The following is a 24,301-nucleotide window of genomic DNA, read 5'->3' as shown; positions in this document are numbered from 1 at the left end:
CCTTTTTCCCTGCAGGATATGCATCCCACTCTCACATGTTTCTGTGTTTCCAGGCCTAACCTGCAGCTCATTGAGGGAGATGCTAAGCAGTTAGCAGGGATGATCACATTCACCTGCAATTTGGCTGAGAATGTTAGCCACAAAGTCCGACAGCTTGATCTTGCCAAGGTAACTACATAAAGCAGGACTGAAATGTGTGCGTCTGTCTGAGCTTTAATTGAGTGAATCGGTGTTGCGGGTGATTGTCCATGTGCGAGGAGGGATTGTCTCTCCCTTCCCCATCATTGGTTCTTTGATCCATAGACAGGGCTGCCCTCATTCTCTTAGTCATCTGATTTTGATGACTTCGGGGGGAAATGACTGAAGTCATCTGATACGGAGACTGCGCCCCTACCTTCCCAACCATTTGCGCCCATCAGTGGTACATGCCCTCGTCTCCTCTCGCCTAGACTACTGTAATGCACTCTACATGGGGTTACTCTTGAAAGCGGTCTGGAAGCTGCAACTGGTACAGAACGTGGCGGCTTGCCTGATCAAAGGCAGCTGCCGGCGAGATCACATCACTCCAGCGCTGAAGGAGTTGCACTGGTTGCCGGTTATTTTCTGGGCCCAATTCAAGGTGTTGGTTTTGACCTTTAAAACCCTATGCAGTCTCGGCCCAGTTTATCTGAAAGAGCGCCTCCAGCTTCATCAAGGATGCCGCGCAACAAGATCAGCCTCAAAAGGCCTCCTCTCTATCCCACCAGTTAAAACAGCTAGACTGGTGAGGACTAGGGCTTTTTCTATTGTGGCTCCCGCTCTGTGGAATTCCCTCCCAAACGATTTCCATCACTCCCCCGCCATGATGAGCTTCCGCCGGGCCTTGAAGACCTGGCTCTTCAGACAGGCTTTTGGGGTGGGTTAGGTTTATTACTACTGTTGAGGTTTTAATGTTTTAATGTATTTGTATGTTTTTATTATGTACGTCGCCCAGAGTGGCTGGACAACCAGTCAGATGGGCGACTAATAAATCTAATAAATAAAGCTGACCCTTATTGGGGATTTCAAGGGTTCCAGAAATATTGCACCCTTATTTCAAACGTACAACAAAGACACAAATTGGGCTCTTTTATCCTAAAGTCAAAGTGTGCCACACCAGAGTTGATTCTCACAGAGCTTCCCCCAAGAAGCTGGGTTGATGGGAGAGATATGTGGGAAGAGATGAAGTAACCCTCCCCAAAACAAGTCCCAGTTGAAACTCTAGCTGCAGGTGCTGCATTTGGACCATCTGAAGTTTCCAAACGCTTTTCAAAGACAGCCCAGTGCCGCATCTGATGTCACTGATGTGTGTGATCATGGCCAGGTCAGCTGCATCCTGGGCTCCTTTGGGAGGCAGGGCAGGATGCACATTTAATTAATCACCATCATCATCCTGGCGACTCCTCTCTGCTGTGCTGGCACTTGGAGGCCCTGCTTGTCATGTGTTCAGTGCATGCTCACAGAGATCTGGCTGATGGGATTGGTGTGTAGCTTCTGCAGCTGGGAAATAATCTCGTGTTGGGCTCATGGTCAGTCTCTTCCACTCCCACCTTGCCTGTTTTGGAGGAGAGTTCACTGGGGCTTTTCTTGCAGAACCGACTCTATCAGGCCATCCAGAGAGCAGATGACATTTTGGACTTGAAGTTCTGCATGGATGGAGTTCAGACAGCCTTGAGGAATGAAGATTATGAACAAGCAGCTGCTCATATGCATCGCTACCTTTCTTTGGACAAGTCGGTCATTGAGCTCAGCCGGCAGGGCCGTGAAGGTATTCATTCACTTAGTGTGTGTGTGTGTGTGAATATTCTACCTTTCACTGTAAAAACCGTGCTCAGGGTGGGTTATATCATATTAACAATAACACAAGAGGCGCCCAGTTAATATGATGTAGCTTCAGTGTCCTTTGCTTTCAGAGAATACATACCCGTAGCACCTGGGTTCTCACCCTTCCAATCTGTGTTTCTGTGATTATTTGCATTGTTTCTCGTTAAAAGTTACGAAAACTCGAATTTGTGCCTGATTTTCTACTACTTTCATTCCTATTTATTTCATGTATTTATAACCCACCCTTCACTCAAGGCTCCCAGGCCGGGGTACTACAATGGCTTAAAATAAGACCAAACAATGCATAAATACAAAATCATCATAAATCCTCATCAACAGGCCAGTCAAATGGCAGCATGGTTTGAATAAAAACTCAGCCATCAGAGACAAATTGCAGGGCGCTCCTCAAAGCCCTGGACAAAGAGAAACATCTTCAAATGGTGGCGTGTGAGGAGCCACCACAAACGGTGTTGTGATTCCCTTCCTTTCTGGGCAGGCAGCATAATTGATGCCAACTTGAAGCTCCTGCAGGAGGCAGAGCAGCGCCTGAAGACAATTGTGACTGAGAAATTTGATGTTGCCACAAAGCAGGAAGACCTTCCCCAGGTTGAACGCTTTTTCAAGATATTTCCCTTGCTGGGCTTGCACGAAGAAGGACTAAGTCGCTTCTCTGAATACCTCTGCAAACAGGTATGTGCAGCCACAGGGCTGCTGCTCAACTGTGGCTGAGACATAGAATCTGGGGCTTTTTAGTTTAGAAAAAAAGATGGGTGAGGAGCAAACACTAGCGCCTCTTACCCAGGGTTGCTCAGGAATTCTGATATTGGTTAAAATCAGTATAGTCCTGACTGATTTAAAATGGGGTCCAATTGTATGCAAAACCTACATCGAAAAGCAGTTGCATCTTGCACCTCAAGAAAAAGTGCTGCAAAGCGTACAGCTGCAAATGGGAGCACAAATAATACAGATATTGACAGAACACCACATTGGAACAGGAATACAAAACACAGCTGGAACTAGCTGGGTCACAAATGTTAGGTACACATTTATTCATTGAATATGTAAATTAACAGGTATCTGGTATATTCCTGTTTCTTAAATCTTCGAAATGAGAACAACTTCTTGAATGAATTATTTTAGAATTTGTAACCTGCTCTGGGACCTATTAGTGAAGGGCTTGCAATAATAATAACAATGATAATATTAATGACTTCCATAAAACTGCAAAAGCATTAAAATGATCCCCGTTGAAGGTCAAATCATATTAACATATGTGGCGCACACACATTACAAATAGTGCATAACGCTTTATCCAAATCCAATCAAATTGCTCAAGGGAAGTATCTACAATACAGATGTAAGCATTCACCACGTCCAGTAACTCACAAGCCCTGAATAGGAGAGTTGAGTGCAAAAAACATTCCTGGAAAGTTTGTTGTATTTCTCCAAACAAAAGAATTGTTTAGTTTCTCCAAACGAAGAGAGGGCTGAATCCCAGATTCAGCTAAGAGCTGCTAAGAGCTCTTTTCATTCAAGCAGGATATAAATTTTATTAAATAAATAAATAAATGTTCAGTTTATTAATTACAACTAAAAACCAAACATGTTTGAAGGGAAGATTACACCAAAACTCAGCATCACAAAGGCCAACTCTACTCCCGAGTGGTATCTGACTATTCTGGCAGATGGGTGCTCTTAGCTCTCAATACAAAGGTATACCTCAATACCTTAAAGGTACCCATAAACCTCAGCTTGATGATTCAACCGTTAGCATCCCCCATTAGACCAAAGTACAAGCAAGAATACAGACAAGATGGAATGCCTTAACATGCAGTCTCATTCAGAGGCCAACTTCAAACTGGCATTTAACCCATTAAGGGGTTACACTATTTAATCTGAAAATCCATTCAGCTTCCTTATGTAGCAGTAGTTTATCATAATCACACCAGTTAAATTTACATGAATAGATTCTATCCATAACAAGGAACTTGAAGTCACTATGTGGTGTGAATGATCAATAAAATGCTTCGCTAATGGAGCATCCAGGACTTTGTTCCTAAGTATTAAGCGATGGTCTATAATGCACCTTATAGTTTAACTTTTCCATCCAAGTCCACTTGTCAGTCACTTGAAAACATGACCTCGGGGACAATTTTAAAGGGACTTGCTGTTGGTGCCGATTAGCTGATTGGTACTGACAGTGAGCCCTAATTTATTTGTATGCAGATGCAGGTTAAGTTCATACCATGCCTGCATATGGCCATTTTTCCTGTAGTCCAACAAAGCTGTCTGTGAGACCAGTCTGCAGAGGAAAAATGCCCTTCTGGTGGACTCAGGTGCCATTCACTGCATGTACTCTTCTTCCTCTCTTTCAGGAGACCTCAGTTTAGTTTCCTGTCTAGCCTAGGTCTAAAGCCTTTTTCTCTCTCCTCCTGCCTCTCTAAAAATACGTTTTCCTCTTCTTGCTTCTACATATCTGTGCCTGTTTTCCTTAGCTTCTCTGATACTGCAATCTCTCCTTTCGTCTTGTTATTGGGAGGAAAATAATCCCTTTTCTCCAAGGCTTGGCTTCAGCCTCCCCTCCCTCTTTTCTTCAGACTTCTGGTGCTGAGGTCCCCCATTCCCCCATTGGGGGAAGCTACCTTTTTTATCTGCACATGGAGAAAAGGGATTCTGTGACCAAGGAGTCTGTCACTGCCAAGCAGAGCACTCAATGCAAGGTCGCAAAGGCCCTGGCTGTGGCTGTCCCACCAGTCCCCAAATGAGAGTGAAGGACTGTGGACTCCATACCACCCACATAAACAATGCCCAGACAAAACTGCTCACGGTCCAGGAGGCCACAGAGACAATGCTCATTGCAAACAAGGCGACAAGCAACCCAATTTTACTATGACAAACAATTTTGGAAGGAAACTCTCCCGCACGGCGCTTCTTCCCCTACTCTCCTTCCAACATGGTGCAGCGTTCTTTTTCCATCTTGGACCTGAAAGGCAGTATCACAAGTGATCAGTAGGAGGAGCCACAGGACACTGCGCGTGTGCAATTTAACCCCTTACTCAACCTAGTTTTCTACCCAGAGCAATGCTTAGCAGTCCAACAAACAGCTCAGTGCCAGGAACGAAAGTAGGCTGTTCCCACCATCACACCCTTGCTTATTATAGCGCTTAAACAGGTACTGAGGGAGGGATGTTCTGTAGAACAGGCCAAACGAGGCAAGCATAAGAAGAAGCCCCCCACCCATCATTCCGCCTCTTCTTCATCTTCCTCGTCCTCTGATTCCTTCCCCCACAGCAAAAAGGGGAAAGGACGCACAAAAAATTGGGTTAAGGCCCCTAAATTGCAAGTGCATGGTCCAGGTCTCTTCTGAGGCTTTGGTGGGGGAATCCCAAGGGGGCCGTTCTATAGTGCTGGATCCTGCTATGACAGATCGTGCATCTACCAATCCCAACCTGGGGAAAGTGGTGCCTGTTACTCCTATAAGTCCAGCAGTCCCCTCCATTTCCTTGGAGCCTCCTTTTGATCCCAAGGTCAGCAGGGAGGAGGATCAGTGGAACTTGACATCAAACTCAGAGGACCCCCTTCCCCCAGGGTCAGTCCAGTCCAAAATATATGCCATGATTGACTAAGTCTGTTTCTCAACTCTGCCTTGGTTCCTCCGCTCCTGTCCCCCAAAACCTCTATTAAAGGGGCACCATGCCTGCCATCCAACAAAGTAAAATCACTCCCCTTTCCGGAAGCTTTCAAAACCTTTACCTGTAACAAATGGGCAGCCCCTCTTGCCAGCAAAAGGGCCTCCAGCTGTGCATCCTCACACTATAAACTTGAGGAGAAATTCAGGGAACATGTTCGTCTCCCACAGGTGGACCACCCGGTAATGAGCCTATCCAATCAGGTTGTATTCTCCCCTCAAATTGATGTATCGAACCAGCTTGGGGAAAAGAAGGCAGAGGCAATGGTAAAGCACAATTTCAAGGCTGCTAACATGTTACGGAGCTGTGGACTTCAATTTATCCATGATGCTCAGTCGGATAACAGATCCTTCAGGATCCTGAGTTGGATATGAAAAAACTGTTCAGACTCCTCTCCAAAATGGCCAGAGGGCAAAAATATTTGGCTAATCCTTCACTTGATGCAGTGGCTCCTAACGCCCGCAGAGCCCTGTGGCTGATGTATGGCCAATTGACAACCTCTGTAGAGGCATGCTGGCATCAGCCCCTTCAGAGGACTCAGTTTGTTAATGGGTTCTTAGTGGAGACTCAGGATAAGCACAAAGCAATGCCCACCACTAATAAGAAAGAGGATAAGCACACTCATAGGTATTCTCCTAGTACCTTTCTCCCCTTTTGGGGAACTTTCCATTACAGAGATCTCTGCATGTCCTGACTCCTCTGGAACAGATCATGGTTTACCTGACCAGTGGTGTACTCCAACCACAGACTAGGACCTTCTCAACTGTACCAGTCCAAGCAGTTCTGCTGCCAGGGAGATGGAGATTAGGGGCAGGCTACAGGACTTCAAGATGGCATCTTTGGGAGCACCAGTAGTAGACCTCTTCACTCCACAGAATGCCCAGACACTGAGGTTTTTAAACAGGTTCCTCTCCCAGGGGGCAGAAGGCCATGATGCACTCAACCAGCCCTAGCTGACAGGCCTACTATATGTATTCCTTCCTTTCGCCTTCCTCACCAACGTACTCAGGAAAGTCTGGCAAGAGCAGGCAGACATGATTTTCATGACCCAATCCTTCACCTGGCTTTATCTCAGCCTCTGCAACTTCCACTGTGACCAGATCTCCTTGCACAAGGCCCCATTTGTCACGCAGACCCAGCGTGGCTCAGGCTAGCCATCTGGAAATTGAGCAGCAAACCTTACTAAGGCACGGTCTATCTCAGCAGGTCATCAAAGCCATCCTAGGTGCATGCAAGCAATTCACTATCCACATCTATGGGGCCACATAGAAGGCATTTGCTTGCTGGTGCCTCCACAAACAAGTGGACTCCCTGAGTCTCCCTACATCATGTTCTCCTTTTTCTACAAGGTGGCCTAGTACAGGGCCTCAACCCCAACACTCTCAGACAACAGGCGGCAATGGTAGCATTTGTATCCTCCCATGTTGGATATACAGGGCATTAGTACTCATCCACTAGTGAAACCATTTCTTAAAGGGGCAACACTCCTGCCCTCATTTAACAAGGATAAGTGCAACGCTCTACATCTAGGAAAAAACTAAATGCACAGTTATAAGGTAGTGGATGCTTGGCTCAGCAATGCTAGATGTGGGAAGCATTTTGGAATTGTTGTTGATTATAAGCTGAATGTGAGCCAACAGTGCAATGTGGCTGCAAAAAAGGCCAATGCTATTTTAGGCTGCATTAATAGAAGTATAGTTTCCAAATCACGTGAAGTAGTAGTTCCCCTCTATTCAGCAATGGTTAGGCCCCATCTTGAGTACTGCATCCAGTTCTGGACACCACACTTTAAGAAGGATGCAGACAAACTGGAACAAATTCAGAGGAGAGCAGCAAGGACGATCAGTGGACTGGAAACAAAGCACTATGAGGAGAGACTGAAAGAACTGGGCATGTTTAGCCAAGAGAAGACTGAGGAGAGATACGATAGCACCCTTCAAGTACTTGAAAGGATGTTGCACGGAGGAGGGCCAGGATCTCTTCTCAATCATTCCAGAGTATAGGACACGGAATAATGGGCTCAAATTACAGGAAGTCAGATTTCGACTGAACATCAGGAAAAAAATTCTAATTGTTAGAGCAGTACAACAATGTACCTCGGGAGGTGGTGGGCTCTCCGACACTGGAGGCCTTCAAGAGGCAGCTGGACAGCCACCTGTCAGGTATACTTTAAATTGGATTCCAACATTGAGCAGTGGGTTGGACTCAGTGGCCTTATAGGCCCCTTCCAACTCTACAGTTTTGTGATTCTATAACAGCCTCACTGTGTTTTTTTTTTCATTTCCTTCCAAAGCAGGGCACTGGTCCAGACAACATCATCTTCTACATTGCGAAGTGGATTAAGGGCATGTATCTGCATCACAGCCCACTCAACCAGGCTCTGGCCACAGATACCAAGGTCCTTGAAATATGCATACTGGCCACATGGGCCTCCACTTCAACTTTCACACACCATTATAAGCTGGATCTTTTTGCCTTTGCCCAGGCAGCCTTTGGCTCTTGCGTGCTCCAGAATGTTCTAAAAGACTGAGCTTGCCCACCCAACAAATTAATGTAGGTCCCAGTAGTGACTGGCTCCCAAGTCCACCAGGAGAATGGTTCATTGGCACAGTGAAGGTGCTTTCTCTGGTGAATGAAAGGAGCCAGTCAGTGACCACACCTGAATGCAAGCCACTCACTCACTACACTGCAAGCACTATTTCTACTCCACTCTATTCTGTTCCATGTTTTTCTTTTAAAAGTTTGTATAGTCCAGCCCAGAGCTTGGAAAAGTTACGTTTTTAAAACTACAATTCCCATCATCCCCAGCCAGCATGGCCACTGGATTGGGCTGATGGGAGTTGTAGTTCAAAAAAGTAACTTTTCCAAGCTCTGGGACTCCAGCCCCCCCTCCCGCCCTGGAGCATTGGCTCTTGTTAATAAATGTTCAGTAAGTTTTCTCAAGGATTCTCCAAGGCTTGGCCAATAAATGAAACTGAGGTCTCCTGGAAGAGAGGAGGAAGAGGAGCGCATGCAAATTAATTGAAGAGTTTCCTGTCTAGGCTAGTTGGAGACATTAACCCAGTAGTGACTGGTTCCCTTCGTCCACCAGAGAAGACACCTTCATGGTAAGTGCCAGTAAACCAGTTTGCAGGCATGGTTTGAATCCATACTGTGCGTGCAAATGGACAGCTTCAAAGAGGCTGACTGTCAGCACCCATCCGCTAATCAGCACTGTCAGCAAGCCCCACTGGACAAGGAGCAATTGGGAATGCACTTTATTTATATGCTTTATATCCTCCTCCCAGCAGGAGCCCAGGGCAGCAAACAAAAGCATTAAAAACCCTTTAAAACATCATAAAAACAGACTTTAAAATACATTAAAACAAAACATCTTTAAAAACATTTCAAAAGCTTTCAAAACATCTTTTAAAAAAAAAAAAGGCTAAAAACTTTTTTTTAAGAAGGTTTAAAAACATATTCAAAAGCAATTCCAACACAGACACAGACTGGGACAAGGCCTGAACTTAAAAGGCTTGTTGAAAGAGGAAGATCTTCAAAAGGTGCTGAAAAGATAACAGAGATGGTGCCTGTCTATATTTAAGGGGAGGGAATTCCACAGGGTAGGTTCTACCACACTAAAGGGCCATTTCCTATGTTGTGCAGAATGGACCTGCTGATAAGATGGTATCTGCAGGAGGCCCTCACCTGCAGAACGCAGTGATTGACTGGGTATATAAGGGATTTGACGGCCTTTCAGGTATCCTGGTCCCAAGCTGTATAGGGCTTTATACACCAAAACTAGAACCTTGAACGTGGCCCGGTAGCAAATGGGCAGCCAGTGCAATTCTTTCAACAGTGGGGTGACATGTTGGTGATACCCTGCCCCAGTGAGCAGTTGCACTGTTGCATTTTGCACCAGCTACAGCTTCTGGACCAACCTCAAGGGCAACCCCACATAGAGCGCATTACAGTAATCCAGCCTGGAGGTTACCGGTGCATGGACAACAGTGGTCAGGCTATCCTGGTCCAGAAATGGCCACAGCTGTTTTATCAGCCAAAGCTGGTAAAAGGCACTCCTGGCCCCTGAGGTCACCTGGATCTCTAGCGACAAAGATGGATCCAGGAGCACCCCCAGACTCCGGACCTGCTCTTTCAGAGGGAGTACGAGCCCATCCAAAGCAGGCAACTGACCAGTTGTCTGAACTCAGGAACCACCAACCCATAGCCATTCTATCTTGCTAGGATTCGGACTCAGTTTATTGGCCCTCATCCAGCCCACCACTGAGTCCAGGCAGCGGTCCAGGACTTGCATGGCCTCTCCCAATTCAGATGTTACAGAAGAACAGCGTGCTGCTGACACCTTGCCCCAAAACTTTAAGGCTCCTGATTGTTGCTTTGCAGCCGCGTCGCTACCTGCCCTACACCTGATGTCACATACAATGTTGAGCATTTAGATGGCCATGGTTTGGAGGAAGTGGCCTCGTGGGGCTTATTAGGACCCCTGTGGGCCAGAGGTTCTCCCCGGCTGTCCTAGTCCAGCACCTGTAGGCCACAATGGCTCTTGCAAGAGTTTTGGCTAAGGCTGTGAGGTCACATAGGCTGAAGACGGCCATTCTTTTCAGGTCGCTAATAAAGCAGAGGACAACCTGCAGTTGGTGATGAAGACTGACATGAGTGACCGTCGAGCTGCAGTCATCTTTGCAGACACCCTGACTCTGCTGTTTGAAGGTAACTCCCTGTCTTCTTTCAGAACAGAAACATCCCTTATGCAGAGTCACACCAGTCCATCTAATTCAGTGCTGTCTACACTGACTAGCAGCAGATTTCCACAATCCCAGATGGGACATCGTCAGCTGCATCTGGAATGAATCTGTGACCTTCTGTATGCAAAGCAGATGCTCTACCACTAAGTTATGGCCCTTCCCCATATTATTATGGGATTGTTCCATTAATTAATTATATATATATCACTTTTAGGACCATAGGAAACTACATTATATAGAGCCAGCTCATATCACATAAAAAGCATATAAATACACATATAAAAGCAATCTGAATAACTACAAAGGCACAGCTAAAATTCTGATTGGAAATGGAAATGGACTGCCTTCAAGTCGATCCTGACGTATGGCTACCCTATGAAGAGGGTTTTCATGGTAAGCAGTATTCAGAGGGGGGTTACCATCGCCTCCCTCTGAGGCTAGTCCTCCCCAGTTGGCTAGGGCCTGCTCAGCTTGCCACAGCTGCACAAGCCAGCCCCTTGTCGCAACTGCCAGCTGGGGGGCAACTGGGCTCCTTGGGACTATGCAGCTTGCCCACGGCTGCCCAGGTGGCAGGGCACGTGACCCCTGAGCCACTCACTGTGGGAGTGATCTTTAGCTGGCCCTTGACACCCAGGAGACACAAGCAGGGATTTGAACTCACAGACTCTGGACTCCCAGCCAGGCTCTCCTCCCCACTGTGCTGTACCAGCTTTTATAAAATTATGATTAGCCACTATTAATTTTCATAAAAGCATCTTGCAGCCTTAAGTCCCCTTGAAAACAAGGAAGAAGCAAGAGAAACCTCCTTAGGGTGGGATTTCACAATGTTGGTGACACCACAGAGAAGGCCTGGTCTGGGGGGGGGGCAGATAAGGCCTTCAACTAGTGTTTTCTCTTTTGGTCTCCCTGTGGTCTCCCTGTTGTAGGGATTGTTGTTCCCCCACACACCATGCCCTAGAGTTGGGACTATTCAGCCTCTCCCAGTCTCTATTTTATCATTTTTTGCCAAGGAGTCCTGGAAGGATCCCAAGGCAGCCTGCCAGAGGATCCTTGAAGCTTTTGAGGACCATGTCCAGGTAACTTTAAGAAACCTAGTGTCTTGACAGAGGTTTGCCCAAGCGTGGAAGTGATGGAGGACAGTCTTGGGCTTCTTCTTGAGTTCTTTTTGGGATGATGCTTTGTCCTTCTGTCACAAGATGGGATGGGTGGCTCTTTCTGGAGGACTGTATAGCAATCTTATCACCTGTGTCGCTATATTGCCTTGTAGGGATTGCACGTATTGTGGAGAGCCATCAACCCATTGTAGAAACCTACTATGGACCAGGCAGGCTTTATACGTTGATTAAGCACCTGCAGACAGAATGTGACCGACAGGTAGAGAAGGTTGTGGACAAGTTTATCCAACAGAGAGACTATCACAGACAGGTGAGACTCTTGTCAGTGTGGGCTGAGGAAGACGTGCAGGAAACCACCTTAAGCCAATTCCATGTGGCTTCTCTGGGGTTTGCTCTCATCACAAAGTCCTTTACATAGTTTGTCACAGTAGAGGCAGCACATGCATACGTCACCTTATGGACTGCTTAGGGTAGCTTTTGTTCTCCTGTGGTTCACATGAGAGTAGGATGTTACTGGTGGCAGCATGCTGGCATGGAGGCCAGCTTCTCATGGCTGGTTAATGACTAAAGAGCTCTACTTACTAGTGACCCTGGTTACTTGTAAACTCCCCATCCTCCCCCTCAACTCTCTTCAGCATCTGTGAATTCGCCTTTCACAGTGTGCCAGTGATGCTGGTCACTGTTTCCTTCCTGTCTCAAAGTGGGGCAGAAGGAGAGTTGACCGCCCAGTGCATCCAGACAGCTGTGTCTACAGGCTCTTTAGCTTCCATACTGAAGAGCACCTCTGAATTCCTAAAGCACTTGGCAACCACAGCCATGTCCTTCTCCTTCCATTTCATTCCAGGCACATCTCCTCTTGTTTTCTAGGTCTGCCATCAGCTCTGCAAGTGCCATAAAATGGTGTCATGCTGTCTCTTGGGTGTAGGCTAAGCTGACTTGTCCAAAGCCACCCAGTGAGCTTCAGGGCCTAGCAAATAAATGAGCTGGCTTTTCCATATCCAGGCTCTGTCTACCGGGGCACTCTGAGTCACACTCAAAATAGCTTCTTAAAAGGCCTGGTGATGATTTCCCTCAGGACTCCTTTTGCCCAACATAGCCAATACTGCTGGGGTTTGCTCCAGAGTGTGATTGTTGTTGTTGTTCATGCTTCCTTCCAAAGCCATCTGTCCAGATCCTTCTGTTTCTGTTCTCCCTCTGACCTCCCCTGGCGTGGGGAATGAAGAGGATTCTGTTCTGTCAAGGATTTTTAGCTTTCCTACCCTATACCTGTTGCCCTGTTTCTGCTTCAGTGGGAGGAGGCCAGCAGTTTAGGATTCAGCATGTGCAAAAGGAAGAGGCTTCTGATGGCCCTGATCTTCTGCTCTTTTTACACTTGCAGTTTCAGCATGTTCAGAGCAGCATGATGAGGAGTTCACTTGTGGAAAAGATTGAGCCAAGGTACGATAACAAAAATGGCCCCCTCTTTTCTCTCGGCTCTTCAGTCACAACCTTTTTCACTCTGGGAAATGGCGTTTTTTCTTAGAACTTGGATGTCCAGAGGTATTATGGAGAGGGGCAGGCCTGGCCTTGCGGAGCAAGTGTTGGGGGGCACCCGTATGCTCTCCCTCTGTGTTGCCGCCCAGTGGCCTGGCTTTCCCTCTTTGCCCGCTAAGAGGCAGAAGCTCTTTCAAAGAGAGACTTGGCTGGGGCCTGGATTAGAAGGCACTGCCTGCTCCCTGCCTCGGACCAGCTCTTCTCCTGCCTCCCCATGGAAGGCTGCAGGTTCATGACCTGGGGGCTGGAATAGGGTTGTGTGTGTTTGAAACTGATGGGAACTGTATGCATGAAAAACGAGCCTTTGAACTGCAAGCCGGAAAAGGAAAAAGCGAAGAGCAGTTGACAGTAGGTAAGCATTTGGAATTGTGAGGATGGGCGGGCCAGGGGCTTCTGATGTGATTTACACCTTGGACCAAATAGTTATGGCAACAACCGCCTGCTCTCTAAAACCTCACACTCCAGGGTGTTGTGGCTCTCTTGGAGGCTGCCAATTCCAATCGGGGGTTGGGCCTGGCTCTTACTTCATTGCTCTGCTTGACTTGTTCAGTCAGCTGGGTGAATCTGTAGGATCCAAAGCAAGTTGCAGCAGCAGCAGGAGATTTGCATCTCTCTTTGGAAAGGAAGAGCAAGTCCTGCCATGGGTGTTGGTGGCTGTTCTGCTTTGGATCTGCTGCTGCTGCTACTTCTGCTGCTGGGCTTTAAGCCCAGTCTCGAGAGCTGCTGTGGGAAGGCTTGCCTATCTAATGAGTTTCTCTCTGATTATTGCTAAATTGAAGTTTTGATTCATCCAGCTGAGTGTGGTGAGGCATCTGGGAATTCTTGTTCACGCCACACCTATATGTGCAGTTGTCAGCCCATTTCTTTTCAGGAGCCCCTGAAGGCTTTCCCCTTAAGATTGTGCTTCTGTTGTGAGGATCAGATTTTTCCATGCACTGGTAAACTAAAACTACAATTGCTGGCATGAGGGGAAATGGCAAGAGCAAAGCTTGGGACCAGTTTTACGGTCACAGGGCAGCTCATTGCTCTACATTTGGCTCTGCCAACATGAGGACTAGAAACTTTGTTTTACATACAAAAATTTCAGGTTTGCAACAAGTGCTTGTAAGCTGTCCGGAAGTTTCTGTTGTGAAATGCATGCTTTTTCCATGCCGTGAAGGTCATATTAATCCTCGCTTTGCTTCGCACAGAGAACTTGACCCTATTTTAACAGAGGTCACCTTGATGAATGCACGGAGTGAACTGTATCTGAGATTCATTAGGAGGCGCATCCTCTCTGATTTTGAGGTGGGAGATTCCGTGGCCTCCGAGGATGTGAAGCAAGGTAAACACCTCAGATTGTTGCACGGCCTGATTTTGGGTGCTCAGTTGGAATTGCAAATGGCAAGGTTTCCTAGGGTCCCCAGGCTGCCTGTATGTGGAGTGGATGGAACATTTGTCAGAAATAACTTTCCTGTCATGGGAGCCCAAGGTGTTGCCTGAAAAACATACGCAGGGCCTCCTGTTCTCCTGCTCTTTGGGCAGCGCTTTGTGCATCCTGTATTGCCATGAATACAAAATACAGTCCCCGGCTGACTGTGCCTAGTCCCCAGGGAGAGCTATCCCTATAGGAGCTGTGTCTAGAGGGACACCTTGTGTGCCAGTGGGCTTGGCGCCACAGCTGGTGGGGAGCTGGTGAGCCTTTCTCAGACTCTGCTGCTATCTGGTAGAGAGGAATACCTCTAATGTAGGAAGAAACAGAACAAAAGAGCCTTTCAAACCCTTTCCCCCAATCAGCTGTGTCATCTGGCACATGAGTAGAGGTGCCTGCTAGCAGCCCTTTATGCGTGCTTTGTGAATTGCTCTGAGGGGTGGCTGCTCCCCCCGGACATGCTTTGCATTACCCCTACAGTGGCCCAGCCCCTCCCCAGTGCTGCCACAGCACCCTCCTTCTCGAGGGCCTGCAGCCCTATCATGAAGGCCATAGAATCATAGAATAGTAGAGTTGGAAGGGGCCTACAAGGCTATCGAGTCCAACCCCCTGCTCAGTGCAGGAATCCAAATCAAAGCATTCCCGGCAGATGGCTGTCCAGCTGCCTCTTGGATGCCTCCAGTGTCGGAGAGCCCACTACCTCTCTAGGCAATTGGTTCCATTGTCGTATGGCTCTAACAGGAAGTTTTTCCTGATGTTCGTGTACCCGCTATCTCTGGTTACCAACTGGGCATGGAAAAGTTTTACAAGCTGCCGGGAATTTGTATTGGGGAATACTAAGTCTTCATCTTGACCAATCTGCAGTCCATAGCTCTAACTGGCCCTTGGTACACAGGTTTCCCAGGATCTAATGAAGTCTTTCCGATTGCTGCTGCCTAGTTTAGTCTGAGCACAGAATTTGATTTTCTTTTCTGTGGAATTTGGGTGTGTTTATTTTTTCTGGCCCCTGTCCTATTTGAACATAGTTCCCCTGCCTCTTGACTTTCCTAAACCAGCAGTTGATTGCAGGACAATTGGGTAATTACGGGGGGGGTTGAGCACAGGAGTCCTCAGTTGCTCAGAAGGAGCTGAACTGGTATCCTGCTAATGCAGCCCATGGCCTGCTTTCCTGTTTACACTCCACAGAACATCAGAAGTGCCTGGACAAACTGCTGAACAACTGCTTCCTGAGCTGTGCCATGCAGGAATTGATTGGCTACTATATTACCATGGAAGAGTATTTCATGAGAGAGACTGTCAACAAGGTAGGGAGGGAGCTGCATTCCATCCCTTCTGGGGCGGAGGGAGGCTGAGTTGTTGAAAGTATACACCAGAGCAGGCAATATTTATTTATTTAATTAATTTAATTTATATACCGCCCTAAGGCCGGAGGCTCTCTGGGCGGTGTACAAAAAGATAAAAACCAGCACAATATATAAATACAATAAATTTACAATAAATAGCACTGTCAAGCATCTCCAAGGAACGTTGGCTCAACTCTGAAAATCCCTATGGGGAGGAACATTGGGAGCAGGCATTTGACTCTCCTTTTTGGGGTTTTCTGGATTTCCTACTTAGATTTCACATAGCATGAACATCAGTAAAGACTGTTGCGGTTGTGAGGTCCCACTGAAAGTCTCTTCATAAAGGAAAAAAACTACTCTTGAGGAACAGCATAGTACATGAAGCTTGGAAAGCCTGGGCTTACGATCAGCTGGCTTTGCAAAGCCGTGCAGGTCATGAGCAGCTTTCGTGGCTTTCTTAGTTGCTCACTAAAAAAATCTCTAAGTGACTTCAAAAATATTAAAAGCAATAACGCATAAAGCAATGCGTTTCAATAAAATCATTCCGAAAACAAACCTAGCAGAGAAACCAGAAACTTTAGCAGTAAGAACTTTCCCATCAAATAGGTTGTCATACTCAGTCAAACACCTGGGAGACGAGAGAACTTTCAACTTGGCACGGAAAGGATGATGTTGATGGTGACAGGTGGACCTCGCTGTGGAGAACATTCCACAGACAGAAAGCAACAGCTGAAAAGGCCCTCTCCCTTGTTGCCACCCTCTGAACCCCCAGGGGCAGGGGAGCACCCAGAGAAGGGCCTCGGATCAAGATCAAAGGGTTTGGATAGGTTCATTTTGGGAGAGATGCTCCTAAAAATATTGGGGTCCGTAAAGGGCTTTATCAGGTAAAACAAGCACTTTGAATTGGGCCTGGAAGCATAAGAAAGTAAGAACCTGGTTGGATCAGGCCCATCTAGTCCAGCATCCTGTTTACACAGGGGCCAACCTCATGTCTGTGGGAAACCAACAAGCAGGATCTGAGCACCAGAGCGCTCTCCCCTCCTGTAGTTTCCAGCAACTGGTATTCAGAAGCATGCTGCCTCCAACTATGGAGAACATAGCCATCATTTCCTCCATGAATTTGTCTAATCTTTTGAAAATCTTTTTTTTATAATCCTCTATTTATGCCATCCAAGTTGGTGGCCATCACTGCCTCTTGTGGGAGCGAATTCCATACTTTAAATATGCTCTGCATGAAGAAGTCCTTTCTTGTGTCTGTCCTGAATCTTCCAACATTCAGCTTCATTGGATGTCCATAAGTTCTAATGTCATGAGAAAGGGAGAAGAACTTTTATCTCTCCACTTACTCCATGCCATGCATAATTTTATATGTTTCTGTCATTTCACCTCTTACTCACCTTTTCTGTAAACGAAATAGCCCCAAATGCTGCAGCCTTCCCTAACAGGAAGGCTGTACTCCCTTGAGTACCTTGGCTGTCCTTTTTCTGAACCTTTTCCAGCTCTACAGTATCCTTTCTGAGGTGAGGCAACCAGAACTGTACACTGTATTACAAATGCAGCCGCACCATACGTTTATACAACGGCATTATTATATTAGCAGTTTTACTTTCAGTACGTTTTCTAAGGATCCCTAGCATGGAATTTGTGTTTTTTGCAGCTGCCGCACACTGAGCTATCCACTATGACCCCAAAGTCTTGTTCCTGGTCAGTCATCACCAGTTCAAATCCCATGAGCGTATATGTGAAATTAAAACTTTTTGCCCTGACATGCATCACTTTACACTCACTCACATTAAACTGCATTTGCCATTTTACCACCCATTCACTCAGTTTGGAGAGATCCTTTTTGCAGTTCTTCGCAATCTTTTTGTTTTAACCACCCTGAACAAATTAGCATCATCAGAAAATGTGACCACTTCACTGGTCACCCCTAACTCTAGATGGTTTTCATGAAAAGCACAGATCCCAATACTCCTACAGGAAAGGCGAGATATAAATCAAATAATAATTAATATAAAATAAATACTCATACTTGGGGGACTCCACTTTCTACATCCCTTCGCTGGGAGAACTGTCCATTTATTCCTACTGTCCACTTTGTTTCCAAGCCAGTTCCTGATCCACAAGAGGGCTTCTCTTCTTATTCCATGACTGCTAAGCTTACTCAGGAGTCCTTGGTGACGTATCTTGTCAAAAGCTTTTTGAAAGTCCAAGTACAGTATGTCCACTGGATCAGCTATATGCTTGTTGATACTCTCAAAGAACTTCTATTTTAAAGTCAAATGTGACCATGTTGGATTTTCTTAGCAATTGGCCGTTTACATGTATGCTTAATTTAACAGCACAATGGTCGCTGCTCCCCATCGAATCAACAACACGTGCATCTCAAACCAGGTTCTGGCTTGCCGTCCCTCTGGTCTGTCCCATGACCAACTATTGTAGAGCACAATCATTTAGGGCATCTAGACATTTTATCTTTGTCATGACTGGAACACCTACATAGCCAGTTTGTGTCAGGGTAGTTGAAGTCACCCGTTACTACCACATTTCCTAAGTTGGATGGTTCCTCAGTTTCATTTTTCATCTCAAGATCTCCCTCAGCAATGGAACATCCCCAGTACTAAGTCTTGGGGCCCGGTATCACCACCCACAGTACTGTGGAGGAGTCTGCCTCTTTTGAAGTTTCCAGCCTGCTGGATTCAGTGCCATTTTTCATGTGTAGAGCAACTGCCCCTCCAGTATGTCCTTCTGATGTGCCTTGCATCAAGGGATAACTGTGACCCACTGGTTTTCTCCATTCCACAAGATTTCTGTTATGCTGATTATATCAATGCTGTCCTCTTAAGACCAAGCACTCCAGTTCTCCCATCTTGTTCACAGTGCCTAGTTCTAGGCCTATCCCATTTAAAGCGTCATCATTTTTTATGTCTTTTATCCCAGGGAGGACCCTCCTTACCTCCTGTTGGCGCCCCCCCTCCCCCATCAGTTTAAAAGTTACTCTGATATTAAGAGCCAGCAGTCTGGTTCCAGTGAAGCCTATCCCTTTTGTAGAGGCCTGGTTTGTCTCAAAGTGCCTAACAAATCCAAATCACTCCTCCCAACACCATTGTCTCATCCAAGTATTGAGACTACAAAGCTGGTACCACTTCAGAGAAAGCTGCTTTGGAGGTCCTGGCTTTCAGCAACCGAAAGTTTGCTTCTAGGAACATCACAGCAACATTTCCCCATGTCAGTGGTGCCAACATGCACCGCGACCATTGACTCCTCCCCAGCACTATCTACCAAGCTATCTAGACCAGTGGTTCCCAACCTAGGGTCCTTGACACACACGCACCCTGAGGGCCCCAGAAGTCATTGGGGGGGGCACGAAGGGCCAAGAGAGGAATTACTCTTTTTTAAAAAAAGTCTTTAGGATGGTTGAAACAAGCTGAGCAAGTGGAGCAACTTCCATTCCCGGCTCCTCGCCTTGCCCCTCAAGGAGATCAGCTGCTGATTGCTCTTCCTGAGCTCCCAGCTCCTTAACCCTGTATAGAGAAGGGTAGCCGCAGCCTCTGCATGCTGCACGGACTGGTGGCAGCAGCAGCAATAGCAGAAGGAGAGCACAGACATGGGAGCAGGCATGTACTGGGGGGTGTCTAGGGAAGGGGGGGTCATTTGGCCATCTTGCAACCCCATCATGCACCAGACTCCTGCAATGTGACGGACACAGAAAGAGGCATGCAGCAGTGGCAGCACCTTCTCCCCTCCCTGTGCATTTTCCTGTAGCCCCACATGGGTCATTACCAGGCTGAAGGGCGGGGGAGAAAAGAAGGGGAGGCCACTCCTCACCCCTTTGCCTCAGAAAGAGAGGCAGAGAAAGAGGCAGCGGTCGAAGAGGACTCCACCCTTGCGCTCCCTGCCTTTGGTGTAGGGACAGGAGCAGGGAATGAGGGAAAGCAGAGGAGTGAGACCACGTGCGCTTGTTTGGAGGTCTCCCTGCCATCACAGGTCACTCTTGAGAAAGGAAGCACCTAGACTGGACACGCAGCCCCCTTGACTCAGCCCTCCCTCCCTCCCTGCCACGTGGCTGCTCCTCTTCCTGGCCGCCTTCTTTGGACCTCTCCCCCACCCACAGCTTGACACGCCTTTCCTCACTCTGCCCCTGCCCCCTCCTTTCACATTACTCGTCCTTCTCTCTCTGCCCATTCGCACTTGCCCACCCCTCCCCCTAGTGCCCACGTTTGCTCCTGTGTTGGTGTTGTGAACAATATGTTTAAATTTATTGCTCCTCCTGGAGGAAGGGCGGGAAATAAACACACTTATTTATTGGGCTTTTAATTTCCTGCCCGGTGGATTTCTCTCTCTCTTCTGCCACTTACAGATTGTGGTGACAACAAGAGCAGCAGCAGGAGGAACAATTAACATGTGGGGGCCACACATTTTTTGGAGGTTACAGAGGGGGTTCCGTACTGATAAAGGTTGAGAACCACTGATCTAGACAGCGGGTGACATTGCCAGGCAGGCAAACCAGATAAAGCAACCTTGGCTTTCAGTATCCTGTATAGCAACCTAAAGTTTGCTTCCAGGATATCACAACTACATTTCCCTATGTCATTGGTGCCAGCGTGCACCACAACCACTGACTCCTCCAAAGCGGTATCTACCAGACTATCTAGACGATGGGTGACATCTGCAACCTTTGCACCAGGCAGGCAAACCACTCTGCAGTTTGTACGCCCATCACACACCCTGCTAACTATGTTCCTAATGACGAAATCACCCACTACTATGATCACTTCACACCCGAAGAAGTATCCTCGGCACAAGAGGACATCTGCTCATCCCCCAAGGAATGGGTGCCTTCTAAGCGATCGTTTCCCTCTTCTCAGATAGAAAGATGCTCTCCTTCCCTGAGGCCCTCATTCTCCATGATAGCAGAGGAGCTACAATCTTGGGATCAGGGCACAGCTACAATGTCCCCAAAGGCCTCATCCACAAACCTCTCTGCCTTTCTCAGCGTCTCCAGGTCAGCCACCTTGGCCTCAAGGAAACAGACTTGCTCCTGGTAAGCCAGGAGCCCATTGCACCAAGGCACACCCACGACTTCTGTCCAAGGCAGATAGATGTACATGCTATAGACAGTGCAAAACACTGGAAAGCCCCCGCCAGGTTCCTACCTGCATGACTGTTTTTGTAGTTTGAGCTGATTTATTGCAAGCTTGGGTTTTGTTTGGCTTAAGGGGCAGATGGGCAGATTAGGGTGGCCCGGTCTCATCGCCCTGCCGCTTAACTCGCCTTGACGCTTTGTCAGCTGGGTCAAGACATTTCCTCTAGCTCATGGAGTATTGTAATGTGCTCCACATGGGGCTGCTCTTGCAGACAATCCAGGGTCTGCTGCTAGTGCAGAATGCGGCTGCTAGGGTAGTAAGTGGAGCCGCCTGATGGGATCACGCGTCACTGGTCTTGCAAGCGCTGCAGCGGCTGCCAGTGAGCTGCTGGGACCAATTCAAGGTATTCACACCAGATTACTACGCCCTTAATGGCTTGAGACCCCAGTACCCTCCCCAGTACCAACCATCTCTGGCCCTACAGTCAGCAGGTGAGGACCTTCTTGGTGTTGCCCCCCCCCATTGGTGGAACGCTCTCCCGAGCGAGGTGCATCAGCCTCCCTCACTATTAACTGTTAGGAGAAACTGAAAAACATTCCCCTCTTTACCCAGGCATTTGATGGCAGAAAGTCCCATCCGTGGCTGGCAACCCTGAAACAAAGGGCTTCAGATTAGGCGCTTTCTTTTGGAAGCTTTTAACTGTTTTTACAAGTTTTAATCGTATTGCTTTGATATGTATTGTGTTGAATGTTTGCTGTGCGGGGGTCGTTTATAAGTAGATGCGGGATACATATCAAATATATAATAAAAGGAATGCCTCTGAACATGTGCAGAATGCATTTCTCCTGCCAAGGGACACTATGCCTGGAAGCAAGGAGCTTGAGTTCCAGCCGAATCTGAGCGGTGGAGGTCCCCCAGGCAGGGTCGACCCGGGTGCTGAGGACCCCAGGCGGCAGGGGATGCGGCGGGGACCGGCAGGCCTCCCTCCACCCCTCTCTCCACCCAGCCCTTGACGGTTGCAGGGCGTGGTGGTGGGGGCCCTGCTCGGGGCAAGCGAGGAGGAGGATTTTTGTAGTTTGAGCTAATTTATTGCAAGCTTGGGTTTGTTTAGCTCAAGAGACAGACGGGCAGAGTGGGGTGCCCTGTTCTAAATGTGTATGTGTGACTGGTTGATTCCAGCTGCTACACCCAGCCCATGAGCCTAGGAGGTGTGGCTTAAATTCCTGCTGTCATTCAGTGTACCCCTTGGGGATGTGGAGTGGACAATGGGAAGTGAACCAAGTGAGGCTGGTGGCATACAGGCAACCACTGCAGCGGTGCCAAGATGGGGGTTCTTTGGGAGTCATTGGGATGCCTTGACTCCTTTGCCAGGCTGTTGCTATGGACACATGTGAGAAGGGCCAGCTGACCTCCAGCATGGTGGACGACGTCTTCTATATCGTGAAGAAGTGCATCGGGAGGGCTCTGTCCAGCTCCAGCATCGACTGCCTGTGTGCAATGATCAACCATTCCATCACTGAGCTGGAGTCGGACTTCAGGTGTGTGGCCGAGGAGGGGAATGAGGAGGAGGAGGCAATGCTGTTTGGGCCTCTTAGGCCTGCATGGGGTACAGACCTTATTGTATATTTTATGCACAAAGATTTTGGATCTCCACTAGACCTGCCATGTGAGAGCAGCCAGCTTCTGGCCCTCTTTTCCACCCTGTTTCTATTAAAGGCTTAAAGAGCATAGCGGAGAGGAGCAGGCTTGTGCCGACTGTGATCGGGAAGTGGAATTCTGAATTTGACACAACAGTCCCTTCATGTCTCTTTCCACAACTGAAATACCCACATGCGAAGTTCCCTGGTTTGTTTCTGCTGCAGCATTCCAGAGTCCTGACCAATTCCTGCACAAGTAGGGCTATGACTTAGGGGGTCCCTTCATTGGCAGGCAGTGAACAGGCATTCTCAGCATGGATAGCCCTCAAGAACATTCCTGTGCAAGAGAGCAGAATATTAATTTTATTATTAAATTTATATCCCACCCTTCCTACCGAAGGGGAGCCCAGATATTCACTGAGCCCTTTAAGCAGAAACTATATTTACGTCAGTGCGTTGATGAGCAGTTAAAATAGATCTGGTTATAAATCAAGGTGGTGAGTACGTTGGAAGCAGGCAGTGATTCTCTTGTTGCAAGAGAAGAGCTGGGCAGGAGGAAAGGCTTCAAGTTCATTCCTTGCCCTTCCTCGTGGTAGCCCAGCATGCCCTTTCAGTGAATGGGAAGGCGTTAGCTGTCCTTTGCAGGGGAGGGCCTTGTCAGCGGTGTCCCCAGGCTTTGGAATACCCTGCCCCAAGAAGCCCACTCTGCTGCCTCCCTGATGGTGCTTCAGAGAGACTACTGAAAACTGTCTTGTTCCGGGGAGCCTTTCAGAGGGACTGAAGACTGAGCCTGAAACTGATTTTATTTTTCCTCCTTTTGAGTTTTACCTCTTTAGTCCCCGTTTAATATCACCCCCCTTGACTTGTTGTTAACTGTGTTTTATCTATTTTAATGTTTTTTGTGAGGCGCCCCCAAGTGCCCCATTTTGGGGCAGGGGGGATAGAAATATTTAAGTAAAATAATACATAAATAGCCAGTCTTGTACCTGGCAGCCTCCATCTTCTGCCTTGTCCTTTTCAGGGAGGTCTTATGCAACAAGCTCAAGATGGGTTTCCCCGCCACCCCCTTCCAGGACTTCCAGAGAGGTGTGACCAGTGCAGTGAGCATCATGCATAGCAGCCTTCAGCAGGGCAAGTTTGACACCAAGGGCATTGAAAGTACAGATGAGGCCAAACAGTCCTTTCTGGTGGGTGTGCAAGTTTTGCAACTGTTATACAGACGGGAAACTTAGGAAAGGAATGGGAGCCAGGCGGGACTTGTTGGCCAAGGTCTGAAAGACCAAGCCATGATGCCAGAGCAGTGTCACGGGGTGAGAAGATATGGTTGTCACCAGCTAGAAGCCAATGTGGCTTGGGCTCTGAGAAGGACCATCAAATATCCTAAGGTGTTGTATTTGCGATGAACAGAGTTGTCCTTAGGGCCAGGTACACAAGCCCGAGAGGGTGGAAGTGCTCTTCCATAGCTAGATCAGCCAGTCTGCTCTGGCATCCAGACAGGTAGACTGTCTCCACCCACTCCTTAGGCCAAGCAGAAGCAAGTGTCTAGAGAGTTTCCACTCCCAGTCCTGCAGCTCCCTGCAGCATAGCTGCTGTTTAAGGATCTTCTGGGAGTATCAAAGTGCAGAAGATTCTGATCCTCTCTCTCTCTCTCTCTCTGCCCCCATTCCCTATTCTTCAGGTGACATTAAATAATGTGGAGACCTGCAGTGAAAACATAATGACCCTCAAGAAGACGCTGGAGGTACTGCCTGTGAACCTTCCGCCACTGATTCAAAAGAAACCTCTTTAGGTCATCTTGACTGTTGTTGTCTTCACCTATGAGTAGTATTACTGGTCTACACTCTTTCCCTCTTTGCTTGACTCGGCAGCTTTGTCTGGATTGGGACATTGTTTTGTTTT

At 47.7% G+C, this 24,301-nt stretch overlaps 1 protein-coding gene across 3 annotated transcripts in view; it reads left to right on the top strand.

Moving 5' to 3' along the window:
• COG4 (component of oligomeric golgi complex 4) overlaps positions 1–24,301 on the top strand; it is a 41,457-nt gene that overhangs the window by 3,201 nt on the left and 13,955 nt on the right. For all 3 annotated transcript variants that reach the window (XM_061594006.1, XM_061594008.1, XM_061594007.1), the window contains exons 3-13: positions 54–168; positions 1,612–1,786; positions 2,339–2,532; positions 10,136–10,241; positions 11,544–11,701; positions 12,770–12,828; positions 14,115–14,248; positions 15,521–15,639; positions 22,137–22,303; positions 23,424–23,589; positions 24,081–24,143. In XM_061594006.1, the coding sequence (XP_061449990.1) occupies positions 54–168; positions 1,612–1,786; positions 2,339–2,532; positions 10,136–10,241; positions 11,544–11,701; positions 12,770–12,828; positions 14,115–14,248; positions 15,521–15,639; positions 22,137–22,303; positions 23,424–23,589; positions 24,081–24,143 (1,456 nt within the window). The remainder of the gene's footprint in view (positions 1–53; positions 169–1,611; positions 1,787–2,338; positions 2,533–10,135; positions 10,242–11,543; positions 11,702–12,769; positions 12,829–14,114; positions 14,249–15,520; positions 15,640–22,136; positions 22,304–23,423; positions 23,590–24,080; positions 24,144–24,301) is intronic.

Source organism: Rhineura floridana, chromosome 13 (genome assembly GCF_030035675.1).
Source record: "Rhineura floridana isolate rRhiFlo1 chromosome 13, rRhiFlo1.hap2, whole genome shotgun sequence".
In the NCBI taxonomy this organism is placed as follows: Eukaryota; Metazoa; Chordata; class Lepidosauria; order Squamata; family Rhineuridae; genus Rhineura; species Rhineura floridana.
This window is presented reverse-complemented; position numbering and strand designations above follow the sequence as displayed.